The following is a 27,218-nucleotide window of genomic DNA, read 5'->3' as shown; positions in this document are numbered from 1 at the left end:
ATTTTTTTCTTTCAGTCTTACATAATAAGGACTTCTTATTGCTATGAATTGTCAGTGATGACTGATAATATGAAACCTAGAAGCCTAAAATGGTGTGTAATAATATGTGAGAGACGACACAACTGCTGAGGAATAGACGAGGATTCAAATCCAGATCTGTACAGTTATAATTCCCTGATAGACTGGCATTTTGTTAAAAATAATTTACAGAATATCATGTATCAGCTAAGAAACATATAAGATGGAAATGGATGAATTATTGAAGATTTGTTGCTATTTTTAGAAAATCTGCTTTAAGTTTGTCCGGCAGTTACATATTTGTTTGAAAATGAAACTTAGGGGATAGATCATTGTAGCTTGAGCACTTCTAGGAAGATAGAATTAATAATACTTAGTTGAGTAAGAAACTTCCATAGGTGGGATAAAATATGTCCTAGATATCACACATTTTTGCAAATTTACTTAAAAACATTCAAAGGCATACATACATCTCAGAAGGATTCTAAGAACTGTGTGTGTCAGACTTGGAAAATGGAGAAAAAAAACTTATTTTTCTGATTTGTATAAGAGTGAGTAACTTCAATGCTTACCCTTTTCCTTTGGTTTAGCTTATTATTATTATGATTATGTATTATAAGGCCAAACGGAACTCTCTATATGTATATTAGTATGGCTGCAGGAGAAAGATGTGACAGTCTGCTTCCGTAAAGATTACAGCCTTGGAAACCCTATGGGGCAGTTCTGCTTTGTCGGGTAGAGTAGCTTGGAGTCGGAATCTACTCAATGGCAACAGGTAATAAGTAGTATCGTATGTTTGTCACAACCAATGTTTGTATGTTACTATTAATTAAAGCCCATACTTTATTCAGATTTCTTCATTTTTCTCTCATCCTTTTTCTGTTCTAGGATCCCATCCAGGCTACACATGACATTTAGCAATCATATCTCCTTAGGCTCCACTTGACTGTGACAGTTTCTCAGTCTTTTCCTTGCTTTTCAAAACCTTGACAGTCTTGAGTACACCGATCATATATTTTGTAGAATGTCCCTCAATTGGGATTTATCTGATGTTTTTCTCACAGTTAGACTAGAGTAATGTGATTCTCCGGGAGACTAGAGAGGTAAAGTACCATTTCATCACATCACACCAAGGGTAGTCAGCAGCACATATCACTGTTGATGTCGACCCGGATCATCTGAGTGAGGTGTAGTTTGTCAGGTTTCTCCACCGTGAAGTTACTCTCCTTGCCCTCTTCTGTACTTCACTCTTTGGAAAGAAGTTATTACGTATAGACCATAATTACGATTCACTACCTAAAGGGTGGAGTATCTACATAATTATTTGCAATTGCTCTGTGTATATAAAAACATTCCGAGGAAAGATCCGTAGGCTTCAGCAGTCTGCCAAAGAGGTCTATGGCACACACAAAAAAATTAAGAATTCTAGTGTCAGAGGATGTTTCTGTAGTTTTATGGAACAGCCCTTTTTAGAGAGAGGCAGGCAGCTCAGGCTAAAATCCAAACCTCTTAGTTTGTATTTTCAGCCCTTTCCCTCTAGCTTCATCTCTTATCACATTTGTACCTTGTACTCTGGCCCTATATACAGCTGCTGGTGGCCCTTTTCAAGCAGTGCTATTTTAAGCCTCGGTACTTTTTTTTTTTTTTTTTATTGTTTCGCAGGAATGCCTTTACCAACCTTTATTCCCATGGAAGTGCTGTTTCAATTTACCCATTCTGCGAAGCCCTCCCTCCCCCCTTCCCGTTATGCCGAACAATTTTGCATGTACCTCTGTTGTTAACTGTCACTTTTTATTTTGCTTATTAATGTGTCTGAGTAGACTAGATTACAGGCTCCCTGACAGGAGATCCAATGACTCTTATTTGCGCCCTTATTCTTTATAATACTACTACTTAGTGTAGAATCTTGCTCCTGGTAATGCTTAAGTACTGATTGCATGAATGAATAAAGAAAAAATGGGGGAAAGACTGACAGGTGATAAAAGTTATGCTGCAGAAGTAAGTGTTAAGGACAGCTAAGAAATCCTTCGCAATTTTCAAGCTCAGCATGGGAATGAAGAGAAAGATGTGAATGACTGAGATGTTGGATAGGAGTAGAATAAAAATAAAAACCAAACTCGTTGCTGTCATGTTGATTCCAACTCATAGTGCCCCTGTAGGACAGATTAGAACTGCCCCCTTCGGTTTCCAGGGAGCAACTGGTAGATTCCAACTGCCAACCTTTTGATTAGCAGCAAAGCTCTTAACCACTGCGCCACCAGGGCTCCAAGAGTAGAATAACCAAGAAAATAGCTTTGTTTCGTATTATTTAAAAATGTAAATATGTTTGGAGGGTGAGAGTGAAGGAAGGTCATACCCTAAGCCCAATCTTCCTATATTGAGCCATTTTTTTTTAATTCAATTTTTTTCTTTCCTTGTTGGATTCATAATGATACATGGTTCTTTATGCACTCTTAACATTGGTCCATGCATGACCTGCTTTTTTTGTATAAGTTAGTTAGTTATTTTTAATAACGTAATAAACACTTGTGAAGTCACCACCTAAAACAAAAGGCAGTTGTTAGCAATAATTTATACCTAACCACACAGGGCCTTGCCTAGTTCATCATCCCCTACCCAAGCAAATGATCATTCTGGATCCTGGGTTTATTTCATTCCCTTTGTTTTTATATAGTTTTATGGCATTGTAATTTCTTAAAAGTATTTATTTTTATTTTGCTTGTTTTCAACTTTATGTAAAGAATATCATGATTGCGTAATTTTTTTGCATTGAGTATTTAAACTCCTGTTAATAGTAATGTGATTGGGTGGGTGGCGGGTAGAAAAAAGAGAGGGAAGGTAGACCAGTTTTTCTGGAAACTTTTTGACAAAAATTAACCGATGGCTAAATTAAAGCATTTTACTATTTACACATGTAACACAGTCAAATGTAAGCTTTGAATGAATTTTTGTGATACACACAAGACTTGAAAGATAGGGAGATTTTTTAGGTTAGGCTTCCCAGATCCCCAGGAGTAAGATTTTACCCCACTCTTGAGGAAGGTACTTTTCTGTTAAAAGTTTGAGAATTGTCTGCCTTAAGTTTTAAAGCTACGTAAGGAAGGATTAGGGGCCTGTAGTTGGCGGTTTGAATCCATCAGTTGCTCCTTGGAAGCCCTATGGGGCAGTTCTACCCTGCCCTATAGGGTCACTATGAGTTGGAATTCGCTTGATGGCAACGGTTTAGTTTTTGGTTTTTGGTGGTTTAGTGGTGAGATTCTTAGACCTCCCATGCAGGAAACCCGGTTTGGTTCCAGGCCAGTTTACCTCATGTGCAGCCACCACCCATCTGTCATTGGAGCCTTGTGTGTTGCTATAATGCTGAACAGGTTTCAGTGGAACTTCCACAGTAAGACTAAGAAGAAAGGCCTGGTGACTAACTTCTGACAATTAGCCAACAAAAACCTTATTTGATCACAGCTCGGGCAGCATTTTTTCCATTGTGCACAAATCAGGGGCTGACTCAGTGGCAGCTAACAAGAAGAAGGAAGAATTAGTTGCCAAAACATTTGAGAGTAAAAATGAGAATAGTGATTTGAGGCTGAGGCGATGGAGGAGTGCTTTGAGCAATATGGAAGAAAGAATAGGAGTTATTTATCAAATGGAAAAAAGACAAATACTGAAGTAGCTTATAAACCTTAAGGTCTCAATATTCATTTAGGGACGATAGGTTCATTTTTATAATTAAGTGTACAAACATTTTATATTTCCATAAGTGTCTGAATTCTGGATGATTTTCTTTGCTTGTTAAATGTCCCAATTAGAGGTGGGAAAGAGTGACAACCTAGGAGAAATCAGATAGTTTAAGGGAGGGGCTCATGTGTGTTTCCACAATTTTTGGAATTATTTACAAGACATATTCTGGGTAATAAAAATGTTACATATAGCATGCCCTGTGGCTTCAAGGAATGGAAACATTTAACATTTTGGATGTTAATCACTAGTGCAGGAAGACAAGGAAATTCAGAAGTAAAAAGTCAAAAGAGCATGTAAAGGAAGATGCAGTATGACTTCTAAGAGGAATTGCCTTATACAAAGGAAGCTGACAGAACTGATGCAGAAATAAGAAATGGAAGAATCACACACATAAAACATAAACCAAATTAAAAAACAAAACAAAACTTGGGCCTCCACAAATACTTGCTTCAGAACTCTGTAGACCATGATGCTGTTGCATTGTTAAAAAGATTCCAGTTCAGTTCTGTGATTTGTAGCATTCTCCAAACACATTAAATTCATAATCTTTGTGACTGGCAGCCCAGCCTCTGGACCCTTTGCATTACTGACCTTTGTGGTAGCACAATCATTTATTTTGTCATCCAAATGGAAGTTTGAGACTCATCCTTGCTTCTTTCTTCTTCTAGACTCCCTTTGCTTATGCTTACCACATAGAAGGTGCTGTATAGTATTTTCGGAGTTAATGGATATGCAGAATATTATTTTGTCATTACAAGTGAACTCTTGAAAGGATGCATTGAAGGAAGGAGAGAAGTGAAAGAGATTTTGGATAGACTGATTTCTTTGGCCCTAATGACTGCGTCTGAAAGTTCAGTCTTTTACTTACACTTATTTTCTTTAACTTCTTTTCCATTTATTTCTTTGTTCACGCTTTGACATACATGTAACATACTGATTTGTGGAGTGGTTGTGTGTTGATCATGGGTTTATTAATAAGGAGTTGAGGAATTCGAATTGTCATTCTCATCTTTCTGGTTCTTTTACTACTTTATGATTTTCAGAAAAATGAATCTTTCTATAGTGTAGTTTTCTCATAAATAGAATGAAGGAGGATTGAATTAACTTCTAAAGTCTCTTTGAAGCTCAGATGGTCTATGAGCATATTAAACTAGCTTAAAAATGTGCAGTTATTTTTAAAAGCAGCTATTAATTTTTGTTAGCTTTACGAAAATAAACACGTTGTAAATTTCATAGGTGCCCTGGTGGCACAATGATTTAATGCTCAGCTACTAACCAAAAGGTTGGCAGTTTGAACCCACTCAGCGGCTCTGTGGGAGAAAGACCAGCAATCTGCTCCCGTAAATATTACAGCCTAGAAAATCCTACGGGGCAGCCCTACTCTGTCACATGGTCACCATGAGTCAGAAATCGACTTGATGGCAACTAACAACAACAAATTCCACAGTAGTTAGTTCCTAATTCATTCATTTCTTTAGTCAAACTACTGGTTGCCATGTACTGTACTAGATAAGGGATACGGTAAAAAAAGTCTTTGTCTTCATGAATCATAGATTTTAAAAACCCTTAAAAAATTAAACAAGCTAATTGATGAATAGTTTTAACTTAATATTTTTTGGCCTTATTGATGTGATTATTCTGTTGTAAATTCATTATTTTTAGCTTATAAAATGTGCTATAATTTATTGACTTTGCCTCTTATTGGATTTTAGGTTATTTATAATTTTTACCACTCTAAACCATTAAACCATTATAGATAATCCTGTGATGGACATGGGAGCCCTGGTGGTGCAGTGATTAAGAACTTGGCTGCCAACTAAAAGGTCGGCAGTTCAAATCCATCATCCACTCCTCGGACACCCTATGGGGCAATTCTGCCCTGTCCTGTGGGGTCGCTGTGAGTCAGAATCAACTTGACGGCAGTGGGTTTGGTTTTTTTTTTGGTCTCATAATGAACATCTGTGTAAATAAATCTGACATCTCTCTCTTTTTCAGCTCTGTATACTTGTTATACCTCAAATGGTTATTCAAGGGTGATCATGCACTTAAATGAATTTGATTTGTATTTGAAATCCAATTTAATAATTTTGCATGGTTAACTGAATTTCCTTTTAGAGAAACTTCTTTGAGAAAATAAGCTAAGAGAGGATTAGACTCCAAAACAGGTTAACATCCGGAGTTATATAACTAGACCAACCTAGCAACTAAAGGAGCCACACTTTAGGTTTAGATCAGATGACCTGCTAAAACTATGCTACTGCACTAAGGACAGGAGAGGTAACCCCATCTAAATTTCGAGTTCAGTTGCCCTGGAGTTGACTCCAACTCATGGCGATCCGCTGTACGTCAGAGTAGAACTGCACTTCACAGGGTTTTCAGTTACTGGTTTTTGGAAAGTAGATCACCAGGCCTTTCTTCTGAGGTGCCCACGGTGGACACAAACCTCAAACTTTTTGGTTAGTAGCTGAGCTTGTTAACCATTTGCATCACTCAGGGACACCTAAATTTAGGCCTGAGTTTTTCTTTAAAACTTTGGTACTAATGGCATTTAAGATACATCCTTGATTGCCTCAGGTGAGACCCTCTAAAACATAGCAGCTCTGTCCTTCAGCTACACAGTTAGCACTCCTTAAGTTTATGGAATAAAAGTACAGCTGACCCTTGATTGTTCAGCATAGATAATTCTTGAAGAAGTTATGTAAAGTGGACTTAGATATGTAGAATTCATATTTACCCTGTAAAGCAAAAGATGTAGCATGTTCCAGTGGAAAAGATTAATGACCTCGACTTCCTAATACGTATACATTGTAACCATTTCACCAACAATTTAATTAATACTGGGAGTTATGTATTGTTTTGCTCTATCTCAGTAAAGCTGAACTTCCTGCCTGACTCATCCCCAAATTTAAAGCTTCTGTAGCAGAGCAGAGGGACATGAACATCTCATCATTGCTGTTTTCGTTTGTTCTTGAGTTGGTCAGGGGTGGTGGTTGGGCTCCAGGCCTAGCCCTAGCCCTAGCCCTAACAGTAGGATCAAGAGTATGCTTTTGGCAAAGTTATTTATTGGCTTCTCTGTTAATGTGTTCTTTTTTTTTTTTTCTTTTTACCTGTTTATAGGTTAGTTGGGGGCATAGGTACCTGGAAGGTTGATTATTGACCCCAGCATTAAGTTATTGAACTTTTCTTATCGAGCTTGAAAAAATAACGTACCTAAAAATTCAATGTTTGGATACTTACAAATCTGTGTCATGAATGTTGGAGAATCAAAAAATGCTCTTGAGACTTCAGATTTCCCAGATAGAATGCAGTATGGCCACTGAAAACTACCTTTCAAGTTTATCTCTATTATATATATGTGTATAACCAAACATTCGAATCGATTCCTACTCATAGCAACACTACAGGAAAGAGTAGAACAAACTAAAATTAGCTACTTACATAGATCAGTCAAAGGTTCCCTGGGTCTGACAGAAATGAGGCCAGACCTCAAGAGCCTGAGAGTATGAATTTCTATTCAATCATAAGTTTGTGGACTTTGAACTATAATCATTTAAAATGTGGATTTATTTTTCTATTAAGTATATCTTACTGCTATGAAAATGCTAATATTTTAAGTAATGATAATTTGGGGGTTGGTAACCTTTTGTAGAAATTTCCAGATTTTTAAATCAGTCAGTACTGAGCAAACTTTGTCAGGTGCTATGCTGAGTGTTGTTGTTAGGTGCCGTCGAGTCGGCTCCGACTCATAGCGACCCTGTGCACAACAGAACGAAACACTGCCCAGTCCTGCGCTATCCTTACAATCGTTGTTATGCTTGAGCTCATTGTTGCAGCCACTGTGTCAATCCACCTCATTGAGGGTCTTCCTCTATTCCGCTGACCCTGTACTCTGCCAAGCATGATGTCTTTCTCCAGGGACTGATCCTTCCTGACAACATGTCCAAAGTATGTAGGACACAGTCTCGCTATCCTTGCCTCTAAGGCGCATTCTGGCCACACTTCTTCCAAGACAGATTTGTTCATTCTTTTGGCAGTCTATGGTATATTCAATATTCTTCACCAACACCCCAATTCAAAGGCACCAACTCTTCTTCGGTCTTCCTTATTCATTGTCCAGCTTTCACATGCTGAGTAGCAGCGGGTAAAAGAGAAACGGCCAGGCTTATCATGATAGCAGAATACACTGGGAAGGGCATCACTGTCCTAATTACTGTCACAGTTCTCTGTCAGTTACAGTGACTGTGCTGCAGGAGATACTTGCGGATTTTTTTTAAGTCTGAGAGATATACCAGGGGGACTCTAGCTATTCATCGTCTTTTTGTTGTTGATTATGTGCTATGGGTCATGTGACTTAAAAAAAAAAAAACATCAGGTTAAAGAAAATATTATTGTCTGAAATTTCTGGTTCTTATGCTTTTTAGAAAAATATGTAAAGGGATGTTTGAAAACACTGAACAGGAATCAACTTGCTCCTGTATTATGTCCTAACATACAGGGAACTCTTTAAACTTCCATGTACAATTTTACCCTCAGAAGATTTTTCATTGTTCACCCTTGAAACATTTTTTAGGTCAGTATTTTTAATATAAAGAAGAAGAAGACATAAATGACTCATAACAACTCTGACATAAAAGGAAAAAGTAGTTGTATATGGATAGTAGGGAAAGTCAGATAACCCCTGCTGATAATGTAGGCTGTGCTTTGGTTCCCAAACACATTTTTTTTACTATATATTTTTCTTTTATCTCTTGATAGTAAGATATGGTAAAAGACTTAATAAAACAGATTTTAGTAACCTGATTTTAAAAGTAAATTGGACACGCTAGCTGGCTTATCATACTGTAGAAGCTGGCTCTATAGTCTGGTAAGTTTGTTATCAATAACCTTGGGCAGGATCCCGGATAGGCCTTCATTGTATTAAATATTTCATTTTGATAAACATCTCTCCATTTCCATTTCATATGATACCCATTTCATGAATTACCAGTTATGCCCTTAATTTCTTTCGAGTTTGGTTGTCAAGTAATAGCTGTCAAGTTTGCTGATTAAAAGGGGTTGAGTCATTAAATGCTACTATTAATATATTTATTCATCTTCAGCTTAACAAAATGATTTAATTACAGCAACAAAGGATTTGGAAAAGGATGCATTCTGTTTTTTTTTATATATATGTAAAAATTGTTAACTTTAATTTTAAGACTTAACCTTCCTTTGTTTTACTTAATCTTCTCATTGATTTTCGTAAGGAAAGTGATTTACTCTTCAGTTTTGAGTATGGCATTTTTCCCCTTCAGACCATAATGAGATCGTAATTTCATGCATGAGCCATTCCTTTGTTGGCTTTTTTAACTTAATCATGTTAATACAGACTGGTCATAAACCAGATTTATTTTTGAGAGGAAAAATGTCCCATCTTCAAAGATAAAAAGAGTTAAATTTATCAGTAATTTAGTTGTTTAGCACAGCAGAAGTAAAAAAATACTTTTTTGGGTTCTTATTTTCATGTGCATCTGTTTTTAAGTTATTTTATATATATATATTTTTTTCTTATCAGTTTATTTTTTTTTTCCTAGAATCTATCCTTGAAGTAACTCAATATATTTGAATTACAATTTCAGCAAAACGTATTAGGATGGCAAGGACAGCATTATAGAGTTAGCAATAAAAACAAATTGAAGAAATAACGAGATTATTAAAAACACAGTTCCTTCTGTAATTTAAATTTCAAGGGCAGGATTCAGACTTCCATTTGTAATGGTTCACTTGAGGAAGGGGTTACTGATAGAATTTTTTTTGTTTTTGTTTTGGTAGAGAAAATAAGTAGTAATGGGCTTCGTAAAGAAGATGTAGATTTTTTTAATGTACAGTTCTTATAAGTAATAATATCACTTCTCCCTCTACCCCCCCCATTCTTGGTGAATAAAAACTCTTTAAGTTCTGTGTAGTTTGTAGTTTAATTTTCATCTTCAGTATTGATCTTTGTGATTTTATTTACTTCTGGGTGAGGTATCATTATTCTTTTACCTAAAAGCACTAGTAGAGTATCTAGATAGACTATTCCAGGAAACAGGGAGATTAGCTCTGTTATTTGACATGTTGTGAGTGACAAATGAGCTCAGAGACAAAGGCAAATGAAGGAGAGATAACAAACTTGAAGAACTGCAGAAGTTGTATTGCAGCTGAGTGTGTAGCACTGGATTATCTAAATTGAACAGTATTTGTTCAGGCTGAGGCCAAATATTTTTGAGCTATTTTCAGCTGCAATATATATAGTAAACTTTTATTAGATGCATGTTTTGCCATTAAGAGACAAATTTTGGCAACTTTCGTAGCATCTGGATCTCATCTAAGTAGCCTGTATTTGGCGTTGTTGTAGATGCTCACTGTTGTTAGGCAATTATGACGGTGGAATTTGCCATTTCCAATAAGAGGTTCCTGTTTATGTATTCTCAGTATATGAATCTGGATGGTTAGGGTCCACATGCAGAAGAGTTATGACTGTTCTTTGCCTAGTGAACTATTGATTTCTTCTCTATAATCATACTGTAACAATGTTGTCTTATTGTTTTTATGTAAAACATCTAACTGAGGAATTCTTTACATTCACTGAGTTTGTTTATGATCAAACATGTATGGAAAATATTTACTTGTAAAAAGTCTTTTCTTTGGCATTACTGAAAAAGAAGAACAAAGTGAGAGGCCTCACTCTACCTGATTTTAGAACCTATTGTACTATGCAGAAGTCAAAACAGCCTGGTACTGGTACAACAGACACGTAGACCAGTGGAAGAGAATTGAGAATCCAGATATAAACCCATCCACATACGAGCAGCGGATATTTGACAAAGACCCAGTGTCAGTTAATTGGGGGAAAGATAGTCTTTTTAACAAATGGTGCTAGCATAACTGGATATCCATCTGCAAAAAAATGAAACAAGACCCATACCTCACACCATGCACAAAAACTAACTCAAAACGGATAAAAGACCTAAACATAAAGTCTAAAACAATAAAGATCATGGAAGAAAAAATAGGGACAACGTTAGGAGCCCTAATACATGGCATAAACAGAATACAAAACATTACTAAAAATGCCAAAGAGAAACCAGGTTAACTGGGAGCCCCTAAAAATCAAATGCCTATGCTCTTCCAAAGACTTCACCAAAAGAGTAAAAAGACTACCTACAGACTGGGAAAAAGTTTTCAGCTGTGACATTTCTGATCAGCGCCTGATCTCTAAAATCTACATGATTCTGCTAAAACTCAACCACAAAAACAAATAACCCAATTAAAAAATGGGCAAAGGATATGAACAGGCACTTCACTAAAGAAGACATTCAGGTGGCTAACAGATACATGAGGAAATGCTCTTGATCATTAGCCATTAGAGAAATGCAAATCAAAACTACAGGGAGATTCCGTCTCCCTCCAACAAGGCCGGCATTAATCCAAAAGACACAAAATAATCAGTGTTGGAGAGGTTGTGGAGAGACTGGAACACTTAAACTGTGCTGGTGGGAATGTAAAACGGAACAACCACTTTGAAAATTGATTCGACGCTTCCTTAAAAAGCTAGAACTAGAACTACCATACGATCCAGCAATCCCACTCCTTGGAATATATCCTAGAGAGATAAGAGCCTTTACATGAACAGATATATGCACACCCATGTTCATTGCAGCACTGGTTACAATAGCAAAAAGTTGGAAGCAACCAAGGTGCCCATCAATGGATGAATGGATAAATAAACTATGGTATATTCACACAATGGAATACTGCGCATCGATAAAGAACAGTGTTGAATCCATGAAACATTTTATAACGTGGAGAAATCTGGAAGACGTTATGCTGAGTGAAATTAGTCAGTTGCAAAAGTACAAATATTGTGTAAGACCACTATTATAAGAACTGGCGAAACAGTTTAACCAGAGAAGAAAATACTCTTTGATGGTTATGAGAGGGGGGAGGGTGGGGGGGGAGGGAGAGGGGTATTCATTAATTAGATAATAGATAAGTTTCATTTTAGGTGAAGGGAAAGACAATACACAATGCAGGAGAGGTCAACACAAATGGACTAAACCAAAAACAAAGAAGTTTCCTGAATAAATTGAATACTTCAAAGGCCAGCATAGCAGGGATGGGGGTTTGGGGACCATGGTTTCAGGGGACATCTAAGTCAGTTGGCATAATAAAATCTATTAAGAAAACATTCTACATCCCACTTTGGAGAGTGGCGTCTGGGGTCTTAAATGCTAGTAAGCGGCCATCTAAGATGCATCAGTTGGTCTCAGCCCACCTGGAACAAGGAAGGATGAAGAACACCAAAGACACAAAATAATTATGAGCCTAAGAGACAAAAAGGACCACATAAACCAGAGACTACATCAGCCTGAGACCAGAAGAGCTAGATGGTACCTGGCCACAACCAATGACTGCCCTGACGGGGAACTCAACAAAGAAATCCTGAGGGAGTAGGAGAGCAGTGGGATGCAGATGCCAAATTCTTGTAAAAAGACCAGACTTAATGGTCAGACTGGGACTGGAGGGACCCCGGAGGCCATGGGTCCCAGACCTTCTGTTACCCCAGAGCAGGAACCATTCCCAAAGCCAACTCTTCAGACAGAAATTAGACTGGAATAGGGGATGGAAGATGATACTGGTGAAGAACAAGCTTCTTGGATCAAGTGGTCACATGAGACTATGTTGGCATCTCCTGTCTGGAGGGGAGATGAGAGGGCAGAGGGGGCCAGAAGCTATCTGAATGGACACAAGGAGAGTGGAGGGAAGTACTGTGCTATCTTATCAGAGGGAGAGCAATTAGGAGTGTATAGCAGGGTGTATGTAAATTTTTGTATGAGAGACTGACCTGATTTGTAAACTTTCACTTAAAGCACAATAAAAATTAATTTAAAAAGTCTTTTTTTAGCTTACAGATATTGAAGTGTTACTTTGACAGCATTCTTTCTGCTACTTCAAATTAGCTCACACAGCTACATGCCTTTTTAATTCCCTTTTACATTTCCTGTTCATGTCTAGCTCAGGTTTTGTTACCATTCGTAAGCTGTAAATGTAAATTGTGTGTTCATAAATATGTTATCATGTCTTCCTTGATTATTTATATTGACCACAGTCAGGTAGAAGCATGACTAACTACTTGAGATTTTAAGTGTAACAGTGTAACAGTAATTTTCTATTTCATTAGTAAGTGAATTTTGAAAGATGTCTTCTAGAAATATTAAAAAATCTCTTCAGCGTCTTATTCAGCTACTGTCAAACAATGCCTAGGTTTTCTGGAGTATGTTCAAAATGTGTATTTTATTATCTGCCACAGAATGGTATGCCTCTCATAACCTGTTGCTGTCCAGTCAATTCCAACTCATAGCGACCCTATAGGACAGAGTAGAACTGTCCCATAGAGTTTGCAAGGAGCAGCTGGTAGAGTAGAACTGCCAACCTTCTGGTTAGCTGCCACTCTCTTAACAACTACACTACCAGGGTTCCATGCCTCTTATATCCAGTTACAATTTTATTGAATAGAAACGTTTAATTGTTCTTCTAACTTCTTGAGAAAAAATGTGTTACTAATGGGATATAGGGCAAAGTTTATTTGAATATAAAATATTTTCCTCTTTTCCATTTTAAGAAGCGGGATTGTCCTCTGCCTTAATCCAAGGCTGCTTTGTTCTCCTAGAGTGTTGACAGCTTTTGTTAAGAGCCAGCTTGTAGGTTATCATTCTGTTCCTGCCTTGTTGGCCTTTTCTCTTCTATCATGATTATTTGCAGATGTAGGATAGCACCAAAGAAATTATTGCTTGGACAGTGCACTGTATGTACAGTTTTTTAAAACTCATAAGCTGTACGTATTTAAAGGATTAATTTTACTTATAGGTAAATTATACCTCAATATGTACAGTGCACCTTGGATTACTTAAGTATTCTCTCGTAGCGAACAAGGCTATCTTTTTCCCCTCAGCCCTACTTTATAGAGAGTGAAATAAAGAAGGTACTTCCTGTGATTATTTATTTTTACAGAGTTCTAGCATACATTCAATAAAGTGCATAAATGTACTAATCTTAAGTGTAATAATAGCTCCATGCTGTTTGATAAGTGTATATACCCCTGTAACTACTATCACTCAGATCAAGATATAAAAAGCTTCCAATACACTGTAAGTTTAATTTGTGCCTCTTTTCTGCCTGTATAGCAACTTCCCACCCATTTCCACCACTGTGATTTCTTTCATCATTGAGTATATAAGGTTCTATGTCTGGATTCTTTTGCTCGACGTAGTGTCTCAGAGATTCGTCCATGTTGTTGAATGTAGTAGCTTCTGCTTTATTGGTGTGTAGTATTCCGTTGTAAGCATATACCACAATTAATTAACCATTCCTGCACTTTATTGTAACAAACTCTTTTTGCTTCTAGAGTTGTTGAATGGTATCTATGTATTTACCTGTAATTATTATTAAAAAAAATCAATTTTATTGAGGTGTTACAAACAAAAAAAGTACATCCATTTTTTTATAGTCAGGATTATTGAGGTATAATTTACCTGTAAGTAAAATTTACCCTTTAAATATGTATAGTTTATGAGTTTAAAAAAAAAACTGTGTATAGCCATGTATACCTCAGCAATCAAGTTTTAGAACATATTCATCACCCCAAAAAGTTCTCTTTTGTCCCTTTGTACTCAGTCTCCTGCCCCAGCCTTGACAACCACTGATCTGATGTCTGTCTCTATAGTTTTGCCTTTTCCAGATATAAATAGAAGCATACAGTATGTAGCTTTTGAGTATGACTCTTTTCACTTAGTATAATGCTTTCGAGATTCATGCATATGGTTGTATGTATCAATTGTTTGTGTCTGCTGCTGGTTAGTATTGTATTTTATGTGTAGCACAGTTCGTATATGTGTTTACCAACTAATAGACATATGGGTTGTTTCAGTTTAGGGTGATTAGGAATAAACATTTGCCTACAGGTCTTTCTGTGGATATATGTTTTCATTTCTTTTGGGTAAAAACCAAATTCCATTCCTGTTTTAATTACCTTGACCCCTTAGTTGAAATTTAATCAACCAAATGCACGTGGGTCTCCTCGTAGATTTTTATTTTTTCTAATGGCCTGTGTTTATATTAATACCACATTATATGAATGCTGTAGCTTTATCATAAATTTTAAAATCAGGTATTGTCAGTTCTTTGCATTCCCACAGAAATTTGAAAATCGATTTGTCAACTTGTAAAACACACAGGCACACACACATGCACACACACATGCACACACACGCACGCTTGCTTGGATCTGTTTAATCTGTAATTCAGTGTGCAGAGAATTAACATTTTAGTAATACTGAAGTACGTATCTCCTTTTTTATATTAAAGGTTCTCTGTAATTTCTTAGGTTTTTATAGATATCAGTGACTTAGTAAGTTTATCCCTGAAGTATTTAATGTTTTTATGTAAATTTTAAAATTTCTAATTGTTTGCTTCTAGCACATAGAAGGAAACCCTGGTGGTGTAGTGGTTAAGAACTACAGCTGCTAATCAAAAGGTTGGCAGTTCGAATCCACCAGGCGCTCCTTGGAAACTCTATGGGGCAGTTCTACTCTGTCCTGTAGGGTCACTATGAGTCAGAATTGACCCGATGGCAATGGGTTTAGCATATAGAAATCTGCATTTTTTTTTTTTTTTAAATTGACCTTGAATCATGCAACCTTGCTAAAGTCAGTTATTCTAGTAGGTTTTTTTTTTTTTTTTTGGTAGCTTCCTTTGGATTTTTATTTACAAGAAGTAGTCTTTGAATTAAAATAGTTATACTTTTTCTTTCCAAACTTACAATGTTTGTTTCTTTTTTACTTGCCGTTTTACACTAGTTAGGACTTCTAGGATTGTTTTGAATAGGAGTTTGTGAGGGTAGTTATCCTTAAGGAGAAAGCTTTCAGTTTTTCACCATTAATTATAATATTAGCTGTAGGCTTTTTTAAAACATACCCTTTATCAGAGTTAGAAAGCTACTTTTTCTTGCCGGTTAGCTGAGAGGTTTTTTGTTTGTTTCTTTGTTGAATCTCATGAGTGGAGGTTGAGTTTGGTCAAATATTTTCTCTTCATTTATCGAGATATTAATATCTATTAGCCTCTTTAGTCCATTAGTGTGGTGAGTTATATTGATTGTCCAAGGTTTTCCAAGGTTAAACTGACCTTGCATTTCTCATGGTTAAGTCATATTATTCTATCCATATTTATATATCTGGATTTGACTTGATATGATTTTGTATCTATATTCATGATGGATATTAGCCTGCAGTTTTCTTTTTCCCTACTGTTTTTGTCTGGTTTTGCTATCAGGGTAATGCTGACCACATAAAATGAGTTGGGAAATGTTCTCTCTTCTGAGTTTGTGGAGACTTGATATTAATTCTTCAAACATTTGGTAGAATTCTACAGTGAAACCATTTGGGAATAGAGGTTTCTTTTTTAGGAGGTTTTTTTTTTCTTTTTTTTTTTAAACTGCAGACTCAACTAGGTAACAGAGTTTCAATAAGTGGAAAATTTAACATCAACAGTATTGTTCATGGTGCTGAAGCCCCTCTTAGCTTCTACTGAATGAAGAGCAGTTATTTTGAAAAAAACTTCTCCAGCTGCTGTGGTGATATAAAATTTGGAATACCTTAGTTAATAATAAGGCCATTGTAGAGGCAGTATAACAATATGGTACTTAAGAGCAAGTGTTCTTCGTTGGGCTGCCTGGGTTTGAATCCTAGCTCTACCAACTAAATACAAGCTGGCAGGTAGGTCCAGGTGCGAGGCTATTGGGGGCATTAGTATAGGAACCATCCAATCAAAAAAGTTGCCATTTATGGATGGAGGAGGGTCCTGAAGACATTGTATTATGCCTGGACGTAACCCTTTATCTGTTGCATTATTGGGAGTTCTGGGAAGAACAGGGGCAGTAGAGGAGGTGTTTAGGGGGTTTGGGCAGCAGTTACCTACCAACCACAGTGAAAGTGTTTTAGTATTTCAACAATTGACATAGCTGTACAGGTGCATAGTGGCTGACTATCAGCCCTGGCTCTATGTTAGGCGAGGGTAAGGGATGAAATTCAGAGGCAGGATCTCTGTGTGACTAATCTGCCCTTATAACACTCTGTATCACTTATTCTCCAAATAAGCCCCCAACTCCCCATCTGACAGTTAAGTACCCTGTTATGACCTGGCTTCCATCTTTCCTGTTCTGTTCATCCTGTCCTGTCTTTCTCCTGCCTGAAACATGCCTTTTACTATTACTCGGCCATCATCTTTATTTAAAAGGTTAAAGGACCCAGTGATGTCACGCAATTAGTTGTTTATTCAGAAGCAGGGTTTATCAGTAGCACCTTTGGAAAACAAAGGATAAAAATAGTACTGTACATTTGAATTCTGCCAGACTTGCTTTGTGGTGTTTATATAGCATCATTCTGCTTGCCAGGGAACTTAAACTATTCCTGCTTTATTTGCCAGTATTAATTGTTTTGTTTTATTTTAATGATATAAATTTGAGGATATTTCCATATTGGTTTTTATTATTATCAATTGCTTTTAAATATGTGAACATTTTCTTAAATTCTAGCAAATTTTTTCCAATTGATATTACTTACACTGAGGACCAGTAATCATTCAAATTACTTGCTTAACTGATAGTCCTGTTTTCTGTGGATAAATTTACTACTTTGTGAGAATATTTATGTTTTTGAAATTTCTGTGTAATTCAAGTGATGTATGATAATTTGAAGTTTGAATACTACAGATATTGCTGTTATTTCCTTGTGGAAACCCTCCTAGTAATGTTAGTCTAGTCTAGCTATGACGCGTTCCTTCATTGCACTCCTTCCTTAGGCAAAGATTAATCTTTAATTCCAGAAATCTTCCAAAAGATAATGAGAAAAAAAAATCTTATAGGTAGTATTATAGTAAGCCAGGTTAAATGTCCTGTTGTCATCAGTTCTTCATTAGACCTGTAAATTTACATTGGAACTCCCTTGAAATTCTTCAAGTTATGTTATATTCACAATTGTGATTTCAGATAATCTTTAAGAAACTCAGAGGACAAGTTCTTTATTTTTTAAAGGAACTCATAGGGAAAATACTAGATTATGTATAGATACTCCTTTAGATACTTTTAGTATACTAATACTGTAAACATTTTTGTGTAGGTTTTGACTGGATCATCTCGTCAAAGTTATTCACCTTCTGACTATCAGGATTTCAGTAAGTGGGAATCAGTGCTGAAACTAAAAGAAGGACTGCTAAGGCAGAAAGAAATTGTAATTGATCGGTGAGTTTATTTATTTATTTTATTTATTAAGTATTTCAGGCATACAGAAATATAGGTTGATTGGATGATACAGAATTATGTTATTTGTAGACAGTATCATTGTCTACATAGAATACCTTAAAGGATCTACAGAGAAAACCTTAGAACTAATATAAAGTCAATTTTCAGAAATTGAAAGAAGTACTATAGTAGCAATAGTAATCAATTCAAAAATCAAATAGAAAAATTTACTATTTATGATAATAGTAAAAAAGCTGTAAAGAACCTAGGTATCAATCTATTCAAGAATGGTATAATTTTTTTTTCCTTGAAAAAAAAAATTTAAAACATTGAAGGATATGAAAGAGACACAACTAAATGCACTGGAAGGCACAGTAGCATAAAGTTAACTTTTTTAAAATATATTTATAAATTCACTATGACCCGTTCAAAACCTTAACAGTATTCTTCATTGCACTTGTTAAGTTCATTCTAAAATTTATATTGAAGGCCATGAATAACCAAAAGAATTTTCAGGAAATAAGGTGTACAGGGCTTGTTTTACTAAGTGTGAGAATATACTATACAGCCACTTCAGTCAGATGATATGGTATTGGTTTTGAAATAGAAGTTCAAATCTTGCTTTAATAGTTTATTTTAAACAAGTTATTTAATTTGTGTAGATATGTGTCTTAGGCTGGGTTCTCTAGAGAAGCAAAACCAGTGAAGTGTGTATACACAAAGAGAGTGAGAGAGAGACTTATCTCAAGGAAATAGCTCACATGGTTGTAGAGGCTGGCAAGTCCCAAGCCTGTGGGTCAAGGCATCAGACTGGAGGCTCCTCCTGATTCCTGAAGCTGCAGGGGCTGAGATCCCCAGATTGACAGGTCAGATGGCAGGCCACTGGCTCACAGACTACAGAGGCCGATGAATCCCAAGATTGGCAGGCAAGCTGCTAGCTCGAGTTCCAAGAACTGGAGGCCAGATGTCAATAAGCTGGATGCAGGATCTGTGAGTACCTAGCTGGAATATTCATTTATATACTGGAGGCAGGCCACATCCCCAAGGAAATTCCCTTTCAGCTTATTGGCTGCTCATAGCAAATCTCATCATCATGTAACTGCCAGATTATATCATAACTGCCAAACCACTGAGAATCATGGCCCAGCAAGTTGAAACACAACCTTAACCATCACTGTACACCCCTTATCAACTTGGTACCTATACACATCTCCTTAAACCATACATAATCTTTAAATAAATAAATGACAATTTAAAGTCATACTTGCAAGGAACATGATACAACTAACGTGTACAACCAAAAACACACTAGTCCCATTTATATCTTACATTTTATAAGTGAAGAAAACAGAAATATTTGATCCACACTGTCTTAGTTATCTAATGCTGCTATAACAGAAATACCACAAGTGAACATCTTTAACAAATAAATTTATTCTCTCACAGTTTAGGGGGCTTGTTGTTGTTTATAGGTGCCATCAGGTTGGTTACAACTCATAGCAACCCTAGTAAAACAGAACAAAACTCTGCCCAGTCCTGTGCCATTCTCACAATCATTATGTTTCAGCTCATTGTTATGGCCACTGTGTCAGTCCATCTTGTTGAGGGTTTTTCTCTTTTTTGCTGACCCTTTACTTTACCAAGCATGATGCCCATCACCCAGGAACTGGTCCCTCCTGATAATGTTTCCAAAGTACCTGAGACAAAATCTCACCATCCTTGCTCTAAGGAGCATTGTGGCTGTACTTCTTCCAAGACAGATTGGTTCAATCTTCTGGCAGTCCATGGTATATTCAATATTCTTCGCCAACACCATAATGCAAAGGTATTGATTCTTCTTCAGTCTTTCTTATTCATTGTCTAGCTTTCATATGTATATGAGGTGATTGAAAATACCATTGTTTGGGTCAGGCACACCCTAGTCTTCAAGGTGAAGTCTTTGCATTTTAACACTTTAAAGAGGTCTTTTGCAGCACATTTGCCCAATGGAGTGCATCTTTTGGTTTCTTGACTGCTGCTTCCATGGGTTTTGATTATGGATCCAAGTAAAATGAAATCCTTGAAAACGTCAGTCTTTTCTCCATTTATCATGATGTTGCTTATTGGTCCAGTTGTGAAGCTTTTTGTTTTCTTTATGTTGAGGTACTATCCATACTGAAGGCTGTAGTCTTTGATCTTCATCAGTAATTGCTTCAAGTCTTCTTCACTTTCAGCAAACAAGGTCGTGTCATCTGCATATCACAGTTTGTTAATGATGTGCCTGATGCCTCGTTCTTCTTTATATAGTCCAGCTTCTCGGGTTATTTGTTCAGCATACAGATTGAATAAGTGTGGTAAAAGGATATAACCCTAATGCGTGCCTTTCCCAACTTTAAACCACGCAGTATCCCCTTGCCCTGTTCGAAGAACTGCCTCTTATTCTATGTACACATTCCTCATGAGCACAATTAAGAATTCCTATTCTTCTCACTGTTACCTGGAACTTGTTATCATCCATACAGTTGAATGCTTTTGCATAGTCAGTAAAACATAGGTAAACCTCTTTCTGGTATTCTCTGCTTTCAGCCTGTAGGAGGCTAGTTATCCTAATTCAGGGCATCAGCTCCAGGGGAAGGCTTTCTCTCTCTGCTGGCTCTGGGGTAAGGTCCTTGTCATCAATCTTCTTCCAGTCTAGGAGCTTCTCAGTGCAGTGACCCTGGGTCCAGAAGACAAACTCTGTTCCTGGCTCTTCTTAATTAGTTATAATGAGGCCCCTTTCCTCTCTGTCTGCATCTGTCTTTTATATCTCAAAAGAGATTGACTCAAACTACAAGCTATTCCTGTGGATTGTGTCCTACCTCCCTTAACATAACTGCCTCTAATTCTGCCTCATTAACATAATCCAAAAAAAAAAAAGCTCATTGCCCTTGATTCAATTCTGACTTATAGCAGCCCTATAGGACAGCATAGAACTGCCCCATAGGGCTTCCTAGGAACAGCTCCTAGATTTGAACCACTGACCTTTTGGTTAGCAGCCGAGCTCTTAACCATAGAGGTTAGGATTTACAACACATGGGGTAATTAAGTCATATTACAAGATGGAGAACAACCACACAATACTGGGAATCACAGCCTAGCCTACTTGATACACACTTTTGGGGGGGACACAATTCAGTCCCTAACACACACATACAAGGAAGAAATACTCATCACAGTTACAGTTCTCATTTCTGCAACTGATTGCATGGTTGTAGCTGGTATTTAAAACTACCTTCTTCCATCACCCATTTCCTATATCCTTTACCCTAAGCAAGCACCTCAGCTGGTCGTGGTCCTTTGCCTTTTGGGTCATTAGTATTTATGTCAGAATTAGGTTGCTGTAGTTTTCCATTGACTTGAATCACAGGGCGTGATAGTACTAAGAGATGCCCTAAGGGATCTCCTGTATCCCAGACATACTCTACTTTCATTTTGTAATATCATTTAGATTTCCTCTTGGTAATCAGGATCAATCACAACAGCCAGTATGGTAATTCTCTTCTTAACTCGTTGATCCAAAGGCATGAGGAGCCCAAAGTGGCTGGGTGGCACTCTTAACTTCCAGTTCAATGGAATCAGTAATGTGTTTCCAGGCAGGAGCATTCCTCCCTTTCTAAGACCGCTAGACCCGCAGAGTGTACGGTCACAGGGACAGGATGCAAAAATGTTTCAAGTGGATCACTAAGGGTAATAGTGAGTGGTGCCACTCCCATTTCCATCCTTTGATTCCTGGTCCTGTGAATCCTGGCTAAGGGAGAGACTGCACCATATATTGGATACTGATTCAGAGCATATACAGGCTCCTGGAGAACATTGCCCCAACCCTGCAAGGTACTGCCATCTAGCTGGCACCATAATTGTGTCTTTTGAAGGCAATTCCATCATTCTGTCAAACTGTCTGTTTCAGGATGAGATGTAGATTCCATGAGCATGGACCCATGGGCACACTTCATTAGCTGTGAAGTGAGTCCCTCGATCTGAGGTGATACTATGTGGGATACCACGATGGTGGATGAGGCATTCAACGAGTCCACTGATGGTAGTTTTGGCAAAAGCATTGCTTTCAGGGAAGGCAAATCTGTATCCAGAGTAGGAGTCTGTCTCACTAAGAACGAAATGATGCCCTTTCCATGATGGAAGCAGTCCAGTGTAACCAACCTGCCACCAGGTTGCTGGCTGATCACCTCAAGGAATGATGCCATATTGGGGACTCAGTTCAGTGTTGGTCTCTGCTACTGGCAGATTGGGCATTCAGCAGTGGCTGTAGACAAGTCAGCCTTGGTGAGTCAAAGTCCATGTTGCTGAGTCCATACATAACCTCCATCCCTGCCACCATGGCCACATTGTTCATGAGCCCATTGTGCAATAACGGGAGTAGCTAGGGAAAGAGGATGATTGATTTCTACAGAATGTGTCATTCTGTCCACTCGATTGTTAAAATCCTCCTCTGCTGAGATTACCCTTTGGTGAGCATTCAGAAAAGACACAAATATGTTCTCTTCTTTGATCCATTCTCAAAGGTCTATCCACATATCTCTTCCCTATACCTCGTCATCAGTTTTTCAATCATGTTCCTTCCAAGTCCTTGCCCATCTGGTCATTCATTGGCTATAGTCCATGAATATAATTGCACATCTGGTCATTTTTCCTTCCAAGCACAGCGAACAACCAGGTGCACTGCTTGAAATTCTGCCTATTGGGAGGATATTCCTCAACCATTGTCTTTCAGGGAGGTCCCGGAAAGGGGCTGTAATGTTGCCGCTCTCCACTTTCGAGTGTGCCTGCATATCATGCAGAACCATCTGTAGATCAGGCACGAGTTTTCTCTTCCTCAGTGAACTGATCATAAGGAACTCCCCATGAAGCCATAGGTGGAGACTGGGAGAGGGCAGATAATGTGACAGCAGTGGAGACCATGGACATTTGGGCCACTTCCTCATGTAATTTACTTGTTCCTTCAGATCCTGCTTGGGCTTGATCTCATGTATATCACTTCTGTTTAATGATGGAGGTGGCACGGTGACTTGGTGGCCCATGGTTAAGCATTCAGTCTCTACCAAGCCCCATTAACAAGCCAAAGCAGTTTCTCAAAAGGGTAGTAGTTATTTGCAGAGGGTGGCAAGGCTTTGCTCAAAAATCCTAAGGGTCTACACTGTGATTCGCCAGTATGGCCTGCCAAAGACTCCAGACAGCATCTCTATCTGCCACTGACGCTTTAAGCACTATTGAATGTGTCAGATCATATGGCCCAAGCAGAACTTTGCTGAAGATCATTCAAGAGTGGCTGCAGCAGTATATCGACAAGGAACTGCCAGAAATTCAGGCCAGATTCAGAAGAGGATGTGGAACCAAGGGTTATCATGGCTGATGTCAGATGGATCCTGGCTGAAGTCAGAGAATACCAGAAGGATGTTTACCTGTGTTTTATGGACTATGCAGAGGCATTCGACTTTATGGATCATAACAAATTATGGATAACATTGCAAAGAATGGGAATTTCAGAACACTTAATTATGCTCATGAGGAACCTGTACATAGATTAAGAGGCAGTCGTTCAGACAGAACAAGGGCATAGTGTGTGGTTTCAAGTCAGGAAAGGTGTGCATCAAGGGTTGTATCCTTTCACCATACCTATTCAATCTGTATGCTGAGCAAATAACCCGAGAAGCTGTACTATATGAAGAAGAATACAGCATCAGGATTGGAGGAAGACTCATTAACAACCTGCATTATGCAGATGATACAACCTTGCTTGCTGAAAGTGAAGAGGACTTGAAGCACTTACTAATGAAGATCAAAGACTACAGCCTTCAGTATGGATTACACCTCAACATAGAAAACAAAAACCTTTACAACTGGACCGATAAGCAACATCATGATAAATGGAGAAAAGATTGAAGTTGTCTAGGATTTCATTTTACTTGGATCCACAATCAGCACCCATGGAAGCAGCAGTCAAGAAGTCAAAAGACGCATTGCATTGGGCAAATGTGCTGTAAAGGACCTCTTTAAAGTTTGAAAAGCAAAGGTGTCACCTTGAAGACTAAGGTGCACCTTCCCCAAGCCATGGTATTTTCAATCACATCATATGCATGTGAAAGCTGGACAATGAATAAGGAACACCAAAGAAGAATTGACTCCTTTGAATTGTGGCGTTGGTGAAGAATATTGAATATGCCACGAACTGGCAAAAGAAGGAACAAATCTGTCTTGGAAGAAGTACAACCAGAATGCTCCTTAGAAGCAAGGATGGCGAGACTGCGTCTTGCATACTTTGGACACGTTGTCAGGAGGGTTCAGTCCCTGGAGAAGGACATCATGCTTGGTTAAGTAGAGGGTCAGCAAAGAAAGAGGAAGACCCTCAACAAGATGGATTGACACAGTGGCAGCAACATTGGGCTCAGGCATAACAATGGTTGTGAGGATGGCACAGCACTGGGCAGTGTTTCGTTCTGTGGTGCATAGGCTTGCTATGAGTTGGAACCAACTAGACAGTACTTAACAACAACAGCATCATGCAAATGTTTACCAATAAGTCCACAACCGTTTGTACTTCTTATTTACTAGGTCCAGTCAACATGATGTCATCAGTGTGATAGACCAATGTCACATCTTGTGGAAAGGAGAGGCGCCCAAGGTCCCTGCAGACTAAATTGTAGCATAGGGCTGGAGAGTTGATATACTTCTCAGGTAGGACAGTAAAGGTATATTGCTGGCCTTGCCAGCTGATGGCAAACTGCTTCTGGTGGTCCTTCAAAACACATATGGAGAAAAAGGCATCAGCCAGATCAGTAGCTATATACCAGATACTGAGAGATGTACTAATTTGTTCAAGCAGTGAAACCATATCTGTAACAGCAGCAACAATTGGAGTTACCACTTTGTTAGTTTTCAGTAATCCACTGTCCTTCTCCAAGATCCATCTGTTTTTTGCACAGGTCAAATAGACGAGTTGAATGGGAATGTGGTGGGAATCAGCAACCCTGAGTCCTTCAAGTCCTTGGTGGTGGTGGTAATCTCTGCAGTCCCTTCAGGAATGTGATATTGCTTTTGGCTTACTATTTTCCTAGGTAGTGATAGTTCTCATGGCTTCCACTTAGCCCTTCCTGTCATAATAGACCTTACTCCACATGTCAGGGTTCCAGTGTGGGGGTTCTGCCAGTTGCTGAGTATGTATATGCCAATTATGCATTCTGGAACTGGGGAAATCACTATAGGATGGGTTTGGGGGCCCACTGTGAGACAGACTTGAGCTAAGACTCCATTAATAACCTCACCCCAATATTCCCGCACTGTGACTGGTGGACCACAGTGACATTTTGGGTCTTCTGGAATTAGTGTCACTTCAGAACCAATGTCTAGTAATCCCCAAAAAGGCCGAGTATTTCTTTTTCCCTGGTGAATAACCACTCTTGTAAAAGGCAGTAGATCCTTTCGGGAAGGCTGGGAGAAAGATTAACAGTATAAATTTTTGGAAGTGCAGTGGAGTCCTTCCTCAAATGCGCACCTGGCCTCCCCTTCACTCAAGTGGTTGTGGGTCTGTTAACTGGCTCAAGCCTGGAATTGATTGCAGGGGCTGCGACTCTTTATTCTGGCGATTCAAGTTGGATTCCCATTCACTTGCCACAGAATTCTTCCGCTTGTACAGATCAAGTAAATATTTAGTAGATTTCCCATCTTTTTCCCTATTAGGAACACCATGATTAAGTAGCCAATGCCAAAGTCCTTATGAGTCAGACTATTCTGGTTACTGCCTTGACTCCACTGTCCATTATGGTCACCATGCCTACCTTGCCTTTCTCAGTTGAGTGGTGCCACTGGGCCCCTATCACCATGGGGTCCAATCAGCCCCATTGTAGTTGGATGTCTTAATTCAGTTAGAACAGTTCCCACTGTCAAATCTGACTTACATAAAATAGCAATCACAGCAGTCTTCAAGGATGTTGGGACTCCCTTCAAAAATTTCTTTCTCACTGTTGTGGTAAAAGGTATGCCCTCTGGATACTCCATATGTGGGTCTGCAGGTCTAACCTGATAAGTCCACTCTAACATGACAGTTTCCCTAAGCCTTTGGATACCTTCTTCTACAGTATACCAAGGCAGGTTTGGTACTTCAATTTGATTTAGTTTGGGCTACTGCATAATCCATGCTTCAGTGAACCAACCAAATAAACTCTTAGATCATTTCGTAGTTTCTTGAGCTGAAACACTGAATGAAGAATCTGTGTTTAGTGGACCCATAGCAATGAACTGAGACTGATCCAACATTGTTCCTTACATCATTATCCTACACCCTTAATAGCTATTCTCACACATATTCCCCAAGTTTCTGTTTGTACTTATTATCAAAGTCAAGCAGTTCTTTTAGAATGTAGCATACCTCCTCCAGGGTCATACTTTGTATTTTACCTTTTGGGGCTTGTTGGAACTTAAGTCTAGTTATAGGTCTAGAAGCAAAAATGGATGGTATGGGTGTATTCTAAGTACATTCAATGATCTCTTGTAAGGCATCTGCCTCAGACTATGCTCCAGGCAATGACTAAGTTGCCTCCCCACGGGATGACTCAGACAAAGGCTTTTCAGACACAGCTGGATTAATGTCATTAGATGGGGATAGAGGGGATAATGGCTTTACTGTGGAGGGTGACTTAGAAGACAGATATGGAGTATTCTCTTCAGTTGGGTGTGAGAGGCCTGGTTCTGTTCACAGCAGTGATTCAGTGGAATTTAGGGGCTTAGTGTCCCCAGCTTCCTGATTATCTGCCCATATGCCCCCATCCCAGTTTGAGGATTCCATTTCTTCCCAATCAGTGCTCTCACATTAACTTCACACACCATTTGAGGTTAGGAATTCAATTGGCGTTGTAATTCAGCTACTCTTCCAATAAGACTCTTTGTTTGGTTTTGGGCAATATCAGTTGTCACTACAAGAAAATGGCTTTCAGGGAACAAGTGACAGTTTTGATGTTGTTTATGCAGCACTTGAGCTGTGACTGTGAATCCCTGAGATCATCTCTTTCTTCACCACTTTGTCCACCGAAAGTAGAACCAACCAGCTTCCTTATATTTCTCATTACGATAAAATTGTAAAAAAGTATCAAGTATGCAATCACCCAGAGCCTCTATTCTCACC

The 27,218-nt window shown here is 38.3% G+C and overlaps 1 protein-coding gene across 2 annotated transcripts in view; it reads left to right on the top strand.

Annotated features, from left to right (window-relative positions):
• CEP85L (centrosomal protein 85 like) overlaps positions 1–27,218 on the top strand; it is a 138,135-nt gene that overhangs the window by 64,975 nt on the left and 45,942 nt on the right. For both annotated transcript variants that reach the window (XM_003404252.4, XM_064290301.1), the window contains exon 4: positions 17,946–18,067. In XM_003404252.4, the coding sequence (XP_003404300.2) occupies positions 17,946–18,067 (122 nt within the window). The remainder of the gene's footprint in view (positions 1–17,945; positions 18,068–27,218) is intronic.

Source organism: Loxodonta africana, chromosome 1, assembly GCF_030014295.1.
Source record: "Loxodonta africana isolate mLoxAfr1 chromosome 1, mLoxAfr1.hap2, whole genome shotgun sequence".
In the NCBI taxonomy this organism is placed as follows: Eukaryota; Metazoa; Chordata; class Mammalia; order Proboscidea; family Elephantidae; genus Loxodonta; species Loxodonta africana.
The sequence above is the reverse complement of the archived record's forward strand: the minus strand, read 5'-3'. Positions and strand labels throughout refer to the sequence as shown.